The sequence below is a fragment of the Acartia tonsa genome, chromosome 12, assembly GCF_053477335.1.
Source record: "Acartia tonsa isolate MP-2025a chromosome 12, ASM5347733v1, whole genome shotgun sequence".
Lineage (NCBI taxonomy): Eukaryota > Metazoa > Arthropoda > Copepoda > Calanoida > Acartiidae > Acartia > Acartia tonsa.
The window spans coordinates 41705685-41718334 of NC_137271.1; the positions used below are offsets into that span (position 1 = coordinate 41705685).

Sequence of the window (12650 nt, forward strand, 5' to 3'; positions counted from 1 at the left end):
TTTATTTTTTTTAATTTTATAAAATGACATTAATTGTAGTACTTTATAATATTTTTGATAATAATTTCATTTTATAGTTTATACACTAATAGAAACTAATTATATTTGATTGGAAGTTAAAAAGAAATATGTGAATTTAATTTTTTTACTGAAAATAAATATTTAAGTTTATAAATATTACATGTCTCTTAGACTTTTTAAACCATTATTTTTACAATCTTATAAATATTTGCTAATCATATAAAAATATATATATCTAGAAGTCCAAGGGTGGGGGTAATGAGGATTACCTTCCTCCCAAAAAAATTACGTTGAAATCCTCTTTCACCTCTCCATCAATTAAACTTTTACTTAATGTAATTAGATTACGAACCCCCTTTAACCTTAGTAACCCTCATTTTACCCCTATCAAAATTTTAATCAATTTTTACTAGATGAACACCCTCCAACCTTTAATATCCTAGCTCATTTTATCCCCCCACCTCCCTAAAAAAAAATTTAATTAAATTAAAACCTTGGACGTCCTTGATATAGTTAGGCCCATGGTAGGGTGGAGGCTGATGATACTAAAATGAAGCCTCTCTCACAAGCTTTTTATAAAATGTTTTTTGAATAGCATAGCATGAGTTTATCTATTTCAGATTAAACTATATAGTACAAAAATAACGAGAACAATGTCAGCCAAAGAAGACGGAAATTCTGCCAAAAAAGCCAAGACTGAAGTAGACATAAAGTCTATGACCAACAAGGAGTATCTAGATCAAGTATAACCATTTGTATTTTTTAGAGGGGGGGGGGGGGTGAAGAGAGTATTTTATTGCTTTTAAAGTGTTTACTTTTGACAGTTAAAAGGATGAATATAATTGAATTGTTTATTTATACCTAATAGATATATAAAATGTAGCATATATTTTTAGGTTAGGTCAACCCTGCATCAAGCAAGGCTCCCACAAGGGTTAGCTTCCCCCGTGGAATCTGTTGAGCGACCCAAAAATGACACAAACTTTTGATCTGATATACATACTTAAACCTAACTAGTTTTATTTATGAATTTAGATACCTACCTTTATAATAAAACATATTTTTTACAGTTTGTTGTACCTCACCTAATGAAGGCACTTACTGCTGTTAGCACGGAAAGACCAAAGGTATATAAATTGTCAACACAAAGCTTTTCTAATTGTTAAGCATAATGTTTAATTTTAAGCATCTCTATAAGCAAGTCTTCGAATTTGATAATGTCCTAATCAAGCATTAATCTGTATGTAAGTAATTTTGGAAAGACATAGGTAATATTGAATTTTATTTGTGAATGATATATTGTCTGACCGTCTGGTTTGTCTAGCTTTCTTTGTTTGGATTTTGCCATCCTTGTTTTAATTTAAATGGAATTTTATTTTTAGGACCCAGTAAAGTTTCTTTCCGATTATTTGCTCAAGAACAAGCCTACTTCAGACTCAAGCTGAAAAAAAAACATGAAAAATAGAAGAAAAAATCATATCAAGTCATTACACCTCTTAATAACTTCTTCTTGAATTAGATAATTAAAAAATGATAACCAAAAACAAAGTAATTGCAAGAATTGAATCTGTCATGATGGTGTTGTGACTTGATCATGAAAATCTCCCAAACTTGTTACAAGAAAATTGAACATCTCAAGAGCTGTGAATCTAGATAATTTAATACCTGATATAAATGCTCCATTTTAAGTAGCGCTGCTTCTCAGTAACCAGACAATGTCCGTCAACTTTAATCATCTAAAAAAACTACATTTTGTCTCAATGGTATTGTTTCGGTACGCATGCCTTGCCGTACACGAAATCTTAATCTCCAAGCCCTCCGAATGACCAACATGTGAATGTTTACAAATGTGTATTTATTACCATGAAAACGGTGCATCTAAAACAAAAATATAAAAATTAATAACATAATATTAATGGTTTATTATTTTTGTATATCGAGGTTGCGTGATTTCAATTTAATTAAAAATATAAAATTTCTAAAAAACTTTAAATTGGCACGAAACATATTAAATAGCATCAGAAATTGATAATTTTAGGTTCAAATGATCAATAAAATTAAGGAAAATATTCGTATGTCAAAAGTTAGCAGTTAAATGGTCTATTTGTTGAAAAATTAATGTTTTAAATTTCTTCGTAAAAATATACCATACTACACTTATTATTAAGAATTAAAGATAAATTCTTACCACATTATACGTCAAACTAAGCAGGAAGGCTTATTTGAGATCTTCCACGGATTAGAGCGCATGTATATCCATCCAATACATTATTTTTATTCACGTAGCTCTTCACATGGGAATCAACAAGGAAAAAATGTGCGCGCCTTTGTTTGTTTACAAGCGAAGCGCGGAGATAGTTAGGAATGCCGCGTAACACACTCATTCTCTGGTGTAAGGAAAAGGGAATTAATGGGTTCGAACTTGCCAGGGAATACAAGAAAAATCATTCCAACACACACCCGTCTAGTCACTGGGAATCGAACACAATAACTCATCTTAGCATCATGCGTGCAGACAGTGTCCACAAAATCACAATCTCATAACGCATAAATTACAAGAGTTTAAAATGGCATGGCCATCAGGCCTAAAATTAATTATGGTAACTTACGAACACCACAATAACTCAAACCGACTCCACTACCACATAAGGATAGGAATAAGGAATGGGAAAAGCATTCAACATTCATGAAATGCACATTTACCACTCACACATCTCATTAATCATGGCCTCATAACCTCAATTAAAGTTAGAATTACAGACCATGTAATTGCGAATACATGAATTAATAATCAATAGTACCTAAACTTTGATTAGGTACCTACATAATAATAGGCAAATGATTTTTATATTAAAAATCGCATCAATAATTAAATAATCAACTCAAACTTTTAATCAAAAGAAAGAAAGATTAAATAATGACATTTTTTCTACTAAATCTTTTTGCTAGAAAAGAAAAATAGAATTTTCATAAAAAACTTCTCAAAATTAAGCATTTTCTCCAGCAGAAAAATACTCGGGCTTACATCTAGACATTCTTAGATAAGATAGGTAAATCCTTAAATCTAACATGTTTAATAAAATAGATACTTAAATCTAAACAAAATATGACTGTAAAAATCATCAAACATCGGAAAATAAAAATTTCATAATTTTAAATCTTCGTGAATTAAAATTGCGTAAAATAAAATTGCAATTGAAATATGCAAATTAAATTACCAAAATAAAACAAAAGCTCAATTATAAGAAAAGAACTTCTCTAAATGCTGAGTTTGCAATTTCTCTCTGTTTTAAGAAGAAAGCAACTTGTACATATTCATACAGTCAAAATTAAGGCAATTTGGGGCCTCAGTTAGAATGTACCCCTCAAGATACAAACTAACCAATCTTTCAAATATTAATAATGCCATGTTCCAGCTATCCTGACGGACGTTATGTCTTTCCATCACAATTTTTTGATACTGCATAATTTCCGACAGGATTTCTGGCGCAGGGCTCCATCAACTGAAAATAAACATAATTAGTGATGTTTAAATCAAATCAAAAATTAAAAGAATCATGAATAATTCAAGAAACTTTAGAATCATCAATCAAAGCAATCAAAATAAAATTATCTTATGCTTTAGTTTTGCCGTTCTGTAGTATGTCTGGCCGAGGTAACAGAGCTAAGATACACTATAGAGCGGTCTTATTAAGCTTAAATCTTCGAACTCAAAGAATCTACTTAATTCAAGACGAAAAAAATCTGCATTTTTCTTTAGGTACATCGGTTAAAAGGTAAATAGAAATAATTTTAATATATATGTAATATTAAATTATCTATGTGATTATAATAAATCTTAAGAAATATTTATATGATGTAAAAAAATCTCATTGTGTTACTTTTTTATCATATCGAATTTCAATCAAACAAGTATAAAAATGTTCGTATTTGCGTAGGTACCTAGGAAAATTTCCACGAAAAAAATCCCTGGTCCCGGAAAGACTTAAATCATTGAAAAAACTTGCGTAAACGTATAAATAACTTAAGTTTGCATTTCAAATGAAAAAATCTTGCGTCGATTTGAAAGTTTAAACGAAATTGAGTTAAAATTTGCGTTTTTTGTCTTTCGAAAAAAATCTGATAAATCTACCGTAAAATAAAATTCAAAGTTAAACAAGAACGATACTTATACTAAACTTTGGGTAGATTGATCTTGAGCAGACGTCTTGCGGAAGTCTCGTTACTCGTGGCGGCTGCGTCATCTGATAATTTGAACTTGCAAACCACGGTCCTCCCACCTGGGCGCACTTCTTCCACACGCCCCAATCTGAACTTCTTCATCAAATTTGTGCTATCGTCGATCAGCACCACGTCTCCCGGCTCAAGCAGCACCTTGTTGCTGCGCCACTTGACGGACTTGAGTAGCTCAGGCATGAGCTGCTCCTTGTACACCTGATGGAACTGACGGGTCAACTCCTCCAAGTTCTCCAGCCTCCTGGTGATGGGCTCTTTACAACCTGTCTCAAAGGTGCAGATTGCATCGTTGGTCCTGCCGCCTAACAGATCAGCAGGTGAAATTATTCTCCAGCAATTGACGTCATCTCCTTGGGTGGCATAGGTCAATGGCTTAGAATTCAGGACTCGTGCAGTCTCAGCACACAACACCAATAAATCATTGAAGGTTACAGTAGCACCAGCCAACTTCTTGTTCAACACACGCTTGACCAGCCCAACCTGCCTCTCCACAGTACCCACGAACGAGTGTGCTGCGGTGGGCACCAGATGCCATTCAAAATGCATTCGGGTATCCTTCAAAAGTTCATCCATAATTCGCTTGGCACCGGCCATATTGGTGCCTCTGTCTGTGGTAACCCTTCTAGGCATATTGTAAAACGCCTGAAGTTTTCTCAAGCCGACCAGCACGGCTTCAGTTGAATAATCAGTCAACACATCAACAAACACAGCCTGTGTAAATCTACAGGCCACAATCAACAACCAAACCTTGTACTTGGTCTTGGAACTCCTGGTACCAACACCAGGCTTCGTAACTTCGATCGGCCCCGCAAGGTCCATATGCACCTCCTTGAAGGGCACAGAGGGCTCGACACGATCTGGCAGAATATTGGCAATTGCGGGACTCGAACGCTTAGCATATTCAATGGAACATGCAGCACAACTCTTGACCACTTTCATAGCCTCCATGCGGCCATGTATGATCCATGCATACCTGCGGCTTTGCGCCAACGTCTTACGATGGCCTCCATGCCCCAATTCATCGTGGGACTGTTGAAGGATGAGCCGCGCCAGCCTGTTGTGGCGGCTGAGCAAGACAACACCTGGGCTGTCCTTCATAATCTTCCTGGGGCCTCCAGCAGCGGCCTCAAGAGCCTCATCTCCTCTCCCGGACATTTTCAATATTGTAAATGTCCTAAGAGGATAACATCCATCATGACCCACAATGGGCCAACAAACCTGGACCTTGTGATGATACGGTTGAAGGGAGTCGAATTTCCCCTCGGCGTCCATGGTCATCTCCTTCTCTTGGTTGAAGGAAGTCAAAAACAGGTCACAAACAGAATCCATGTATGTATTTGTGAAAGTATAGTTCTCATAATGCTTAGAACTATCATTGTTGCTAACATCATCCTCAATTGTTGTAACGCCACGTTTCTTGATAAGCAGCGTTTTAAAGCAGTTGGCAGCCCTAAGAACTGCGGCCACAGTCCTCCTCGCCTGCCTGTAGGTCCTTCTTGCCAGGGACCTCCAGAAATCGTTGTCCACTACCTGTGTGAACATTACCTTGAGCTTCGCCATCTTGGGATTTAGCTCGCTCTCGGGAATGGATGCATTTACCTCACCCGCCGTCTTAACGGGCCACTGGTCCTGTTCCAGGCGCAACCAGCTTGGACCTTCCTGGTATGTAGATCCAGGTTGTACATCCTCAATCGTACACAAACCACGCGTCGCCAGATCGGCGATGTTGTGTTGGGTTGGAACCCATCTCCAATCTTCAGGGCTCGTCAACTGTTGTATCTCGGAAACACGATGACTGTTAAAAACATTTAACATAACACTGTCACTGGATAGCTGAGCTAGGGCACAGCTGCTATCACTAAAAAATACTTTGCCAGAAATGTTGAAAGGTAGAGCTCTGGCTACAGTATCCACAAGCCTGGCCAAAATTAGACAACTAAGCATTTCTAACCTTGGTATAGACTCAATCTTCACTGGTGCGACATGTGACTTGGCGCAACACAAAACTACATCATATCCTCCAGGAACCGGCCATCTCAGGTAGGTGATGGCTGCATAGGCCTGGTTAGATGCATCACAGAAACCAACAAGCATTGGAAGCCCCAACGGCTTATCAGGAACCATCGAACGTCTGAATGACACATTTCCAAGTGCCGAACGGTCCTGGAGGCTGGACACGAGCTCCGACCTCAACTCTCCAGGTATAACATCATCCCAGTTACATCCATGTATGCAAACTGAGCGCAGACAAAGCTTGGACTTAAGCAGCAATGGCGCTGCTAGACCCATTGGGTCATAAAGTTGTTGCACAATTCTCCAAACTTCACGTTTAGTTATCAACTCAGGTAGACTTCTCCAGAGATCCTCCAGGTCCAGATCCTCTAGTAACTTTCTACCCTTAATCTTCTCGCCGTGGTTGGCTCTGACAGGTAGGAACAACTTATCCTGTTTAGGGTCCCAAACGAGGCCCAGAACTTTTACACTGTCAACATCATCTCCAGAATAAACAACAGATTTAAACTTGAAATTGCCAGGTGCAATCATATCCTCCAGCTCTTGGACCAGCTGGACAGCTTCAGGTTTACTGTTATGACCGCTCAAACAGTCATCCACGTAAGTACAAGTCTCCAATTTGACCGATGGAGGATCTTGATACAAAATAAATTCGGAACTGAGTGGTTGCTGAACATCTCTCCACACATCCTGCTGGGCTACAACGTCACAACCTCTAATCTTCTCAGATCCATAAACATCTTGAACATCCTGCTGGGAACGTCCACCAAAAATACGACCAGTGAGTCTGAGGGCGGTCACGGCCATATCTCCAGCCAAGGCCTCACCAAAGTTGATGGTTTTGGTAAGGTAGACCTCTGGCTCTCCATCAACTGTATCAGCGAAAAAAACACGTTTCAGCTGAGAATCTTCATAGGTAGCTAATAATGAATTATAGAACTTCTGAATATCAGCCACGAATGCACACTTATAACTTCTGAACCGGATAAGATTGTGCATCAGAGTATATAATGGGACTGGGCCGTCCATCATAATACTATTGAGGCTTAGCCCCTTGCAGCAGAGGCTAGAATTGGCGCATATCCTCAAGGGCGTGGAAATAGACTCTTTATATGCGCAGACTAGGCTCGAATAATACACGGGCTTAGTATAAGCTAGGTCTTCTGGCGAAGCTTTCTGATACACTCCACGAGACACAGCTTCTTGAAACACTTGGCAGAAGGTGCTGTACTCACCTTTTTTAATCATTCTCTGCCGGTCACGTAAGCAGATCTTATAGGCCTGCTCTGAATTGTCAAATAACACACTTGGCGGCTGCTTGTAGGGATATGAGGCCGTCCAAATATGGTTCTCAAGATCTAATGTCAGACCTTCTTCAATCAGCTGCCGCTTACGCACGTCCAAGGCGGACTGCCCGGCGGCAATGGCGGCGCAATGACGGCAGTTCTTACAACCGCTGCACATTGATGGCGGCTGTATTCCCAAACTCTCAGTACTCAGGAACTCCATCTTGCTGACCTCCAACTTCACAGCTTTACAGGCGACAGGATTAGCAACAGTCCTGCCATCTGCAGACACAACTAAATAGCCTGTACCAAATAAGCTTCTGTACAGTCTAGAATCACCAACCATTTTATCTGCACACGGGAACATAGCTGGTGTCAAATGGCCGATTAAAACATCAATCTTGCCGTCGACCATAGAAAAATTATCAGACTTCATGTTGAAAATGTCGGCGGCGGCTGTAGGATCAATAGAACGCAACCCTTCTTCAGTACCAATGCTGGGCACTACCGCCGCCTCCAGAATATGTGAATTCCGGTTGCGGTCAACCAAACAAATCTTGACTGTAGGACATGCTTGGCTCTTTCCATCTGCCAGAGAAATAGTAGCTGTGCGACCAGTTGATGGCAACTCTAACTTCTTGGCAATACTTCTAGAAATCAACGTCAAATTTGCTCCACTGTCCCACATGGCATTGACGGTGACTTGACGTTTGTCAGCCGCCAACGCCGGGACCTGCTGCAACATCAGCATGAAATTGTTCTTGCTAAACAATTGTGATTCATACACTGCCGCAACTTGTCCACTAGCAACTGATTCATGTAATAATGAATTATGAGGCTGGTTGCAACTGTCAATGGTACAGCTGCCAAGCTTATCGGCTCTGGGACAATCGGCCACCCGATGCCCCTTTTGTAAGCAGAGCAAACAGGCGCCTATCTTCTTGATGAAGACTTTGCGTTCAGGAACAGACATATCCCTAAACTTGGAGCACTTAAACAACAGGTGATCAGAGTTACAACCTTCCGACGGGCAAGGCTGTTTCTTCTTGGTCTTAGCTGGAGACCCAGGTTTACCAACGGCTGTAGCTGCGGCCGCAGGATTACCCTTCTTCTTGGAGGGGGTGTCTACATCGATTGAACACCTCATCAAAATGGCGCCACGCTGTTCTTCTATAATCTTCAACAGCTTAGGAATATTTGGGGTATCCATCGAGCCCAACGCCAGGTTGAGCTTGTCCTGGAAATCACGTGGCAACTTTTTGGATAACATTTCCAAAAGAATAATGGTCAACCACTGGCTTGTGGTGACTTCCTCATCATCATCATCTTTAGTCAGCTGCTCGAGCTGGCTAACTGCACCACCAAACTCTGCTAAGACTGTCACAATCTGGTTGGAGTCCGACGGTTTAGGCTTCTTCTCCCATTGGTTGAAAAGGCAGAGCATCTGACGTGTTTTGGACTTAAAACGTGCGTCGAGGTAAGCCCATTGAGATTCATGTGATTGAATCTGAATTAACTGAAGTCTTAACTCTTTATTTTTGCAGACCTTTTCACTGCTCAACAATAACTGTAAATATGACGGGTCCTGTCCTACGGTAAGCTTTTTAAAATTGTCCTTGAAACTTACGTAGGCTGACTCTGAGCCGTCAAAGCTTGGAAGAAGACGTTCGTCGACACGATTCATATATCCTGGCGTGAACATAGAACCGGTGCCGAACTGTGGTGTGCCAAACGGCGACACAAATGGCGATGCTGTCGAAGCACCCGCCATCGTTGTAGGCGGCTTCACAGGTTCAAGCTTAACCTCGGCCAGCCGTTTCATCAAAGCAGACAAAGTGTTTATAATTGGTTCTGGTAAGGGAAAGTATGACCCTTTAATAACCTTCACAATCTTTAAGCAACGATCATATAGTTCAGCCTTATGGTCAGGCAAATTATCACCAACTAAATCAACAACACTTTGAATGTCACTAAGCTCCTCCATAGCATCTAGAGCATCTTTCAGAGCGTTATAATCTTTTTGCACAGTAATTATATTAGAATAAATGTCACTAAACTCCTCAAGCTCTTGGATTCTCACACCAAGCTTGCTAAAACCGACCATAATGCTATCGAATGTCTCGAACTTGTCATGGACAAGGATTGACTCCTTAGTGAAATGTCTAACATCAAGCTCTGAAGATTCACTGACCAACTTCATCACTTTATCTAGTTCACTGGTTAGGGCCTCGACGGCTGGACGCAGCCGTAGTCCCAGTTGAGCGCCTTTATTCTTTTTAGGACCCATGATTGTCACAATAATTAACTGTACTGATTACGATTATAATAGTGTGTGGTAAGGTATCACAACCAACACATTCACAAAACTTCACAGATATTTTCTTAGCCGCATCTGTTCTGTCTCGTTTTCATTGTTTCGGTACGCATGCCTTGCCGTACACGAAATCTTAATCTCCAAGCCCTCCGAATGACCAACATGTGAATGTTTACAAATGTGTATTTATTACCATGAAAACGGTGCATCTAAAACAAAAATATAAAAATTAATAACATAATATTAATGGTTTATTATTTTTGTATATCGAGGTTGCGTGATTTCAATTTAATTAAAAATATAAAATTTCTAAAAAACTTTAAATTGGCACGAAACATATTAAATAGCATCAGAAATTGATAATTTTAGGTTCAAATGATCAATAAAATTAAGGAAAATATTCGTATGTCAAAAGTTAGCAGTTAAATGGTCTATTTGTTGAAAAATTAATGTTTTAAATTTCTTCGTAAAAATATACCATACTACACTTATTATTAAGAATTAAAGATAAATTCTTACCACATTATACGTCAAACTAAGCAGGAAGGCTTATTTGAGATCTTCCACGGATTAGAGCGCATGTATATCCATCCAATACATTATTTTTATTCACGTAGCTCTTCACATGGGAATCAACAAGGAAAAAATGTGCGCGCCTTTGTTTGTTTACAAGCGAAGCGCGGAGATAGTTAGGAATGCCGCGTAACACACTCATTCTCTGGTGTAAGGAAAAGGGAATTAATGGGTTCGAACTTGCCAGGGAATACAAGAAAAATCATTCCAACACAGGTATTATAAAATTCCTATTAGATTGTAATTTTGCGCTATTTATCAACAAGATTAACCTTGTTAAATAAGGACATAACTATAAAATCTCGTTTGAAAATCAATTTGAAGTAGGTATGGAAAACCTTTTTTTATTTTTTTGTCGATGATTTTTAATAATTTTTTATACTTAACAAATATATTGACTTTTTAAGTAATACCTATGCTAAATCATTTTCCTTTTTATTCTCAAAATATTTATTTTTTAAGTAGGTAATAAGCTAAATATTTAATTTTTAAAATTTTCATATCTATCCTTTTTATACATAAAATATTTTCTTTTAAATAACTTTTATCATAAATACTATTTGCTATTTACATTATTATTATATTATACATCAATTTTATTTATATACATTTTATGTAATATGCTAAATATTTAGATACCTACTTAATTCTTTTCATTTAATTTTATTTATTTTAAAAAGATATTTTGTGCTATATGCAGGGGGGAGGTGACTTTGGACCGCTAATTACCCATTTTTCATGTTATATTTTCGTTGCCCTTAAACTTGGAGTACTCACAAAGAATTTTAATGCTTGATTTTTTCAACCAACAATTTAAATCGACAGAAGTAGTAACTTTGTTTATCGTCATTGGAGATTTCATATAAGGGAGAGGTAGCTTGCGTGTTAGTTTTAAGACTTTGAAATAAGAGTATAACTCTAAATTTTGTACGGCAGTTGCTCTAATATGGTAGAATATAGAACCGTGAAGTAACGGCGGCACAACCGCCAAAAAAAACGTTATATCCCACCATTTTTTTTTTGCTTTTTCTCGCTAAATTATATACTTAAATTTGAATCATCTAAGACAAACTTTTTAGGTATTTTGTTATAATGTTGACCTTTTGTGCTCTGGACACTTTTTTTGGATTTTAATATTAAAATTGAATTCCAACTCTACCAAGATAATAACAAGTGTCAGACTTAGTAGAAAATATTCGGGAAATTTTTTAGAAATAAAATGGCTTAAATGAATCAAAATTGTCTAATTTAGAGAGAAAATGTAAAAAAAATTCGGCGGGAGGGGCGGTTCGGCCGCTGTTTTTTTCCAAAATACACGTTAGTTCCCATTAAAGCAACTGCCATGCCAAATTTTAGAGTTCACACCTTCACGGATTTCTGCGCAAGCTACCTCCGCATTTATCGTCCTTAGTCTTTTACCTTAAAATCTATGGTTATACGTTAATATTTGCATCTTTGACTGATTAGTTAACAATTTGAATGTATTATTTAAGGATTATTAATAATAAAAATGTTTAGGTACTAGAAATAATTTGTTTGTTTTTTAAATGTGTTTAATTTATAATTTGATAGAATAATTCATTTTCAGATAAATGAATAAAAATGGCTGGATATAAATGGTATTAAGAATCTTGAGCCATTTTCTTTACCCTGCACCCGTTACTGATTTGATTGTATTAAAATTTAAAAAATCAAGTAGTATCAAGGGAAAATAAAAGGGCAACTTAAAAAAAAAGTTAGTTTTAAATGATTCACATTTGTGTAATCAAGGGAGAAAAATTAAAAACAGATTTGGCGGTATTTACCAGTTTACGGTGGTTTTCTTCACAGTTCTATAATGCATCTAGAGCAACTGCCATGCCAAATTATACAGTCCTACTTCTGTTTAAAACACACACTTTTACGGAAAATACGTGAAAAAATTACCATGTATATTTTTGTGTAACTGACGACTTCTAAGTCATCTAAATTTCGAATGCATAAAAAAGATAAAGATATAAGCTTTTTAATAGGAATAGATAGAACATACTGATAGGATTGAGTGGTTCCATTTTTATTAGAATATGAGATATTTCTTATTCAACTCATGTTTTCCAAATCAAATTAAATTTTTTATGAAAATATTCCTGTTTATCACTGATTTAATAATGCATTTCCAGCCAATACTTTCAAAAAGCTTCGCTGATATCAAATGTTCTCGTCCTTAA

General features: G+C 37.3%; 1 protein-coding gene across 1 annotated transcript; it reads left to right on the forward strand.

Moving 5' to 3' along the window:
- On the forward strand, positions 1-1569 carry LOC145333473 (protein dpy-30 homolog). The gene is made up of 3 exons (XM_080178628.1): positions 1-764; positions 1092-1148; positions 1404-1569. Exons 1-3 carry the CDS (start codon positions 675-677, stop codon positions 1464-1466), a joined length of 210 nt encoding a protein of 69 aa, XP_080034754.1. The 5' UTR covers positions 1-674; the 3' UTR covers positions 1467-1569.
- The last annotated feature ends 11081 nt before the right edge of the window (positions 1570-12650 follow it).

Coding starts and splice junctions, on each gene's coding strand:
- LOC145333473 (XM_080178628.1), top strand. CDS start 675: ATGTCAGCCAAAGAAGACGGAAATTCTGCCAAAAAAGCCAAGACTGAA. Junction 765..1,091: donor ACAAGGAGTATCTAGATCAA/GTATAACCATTT, acceptor TATTTTTTACAG/TTTGTTGTACCTCACCTAAT. Junction 1,149..1,403: donor TTAGCACGGAAAGACCAAAG/GTATATAAATTG, acceptor TTTTATTTTTAG/GACCCAGTAAAGTTTCTTTC.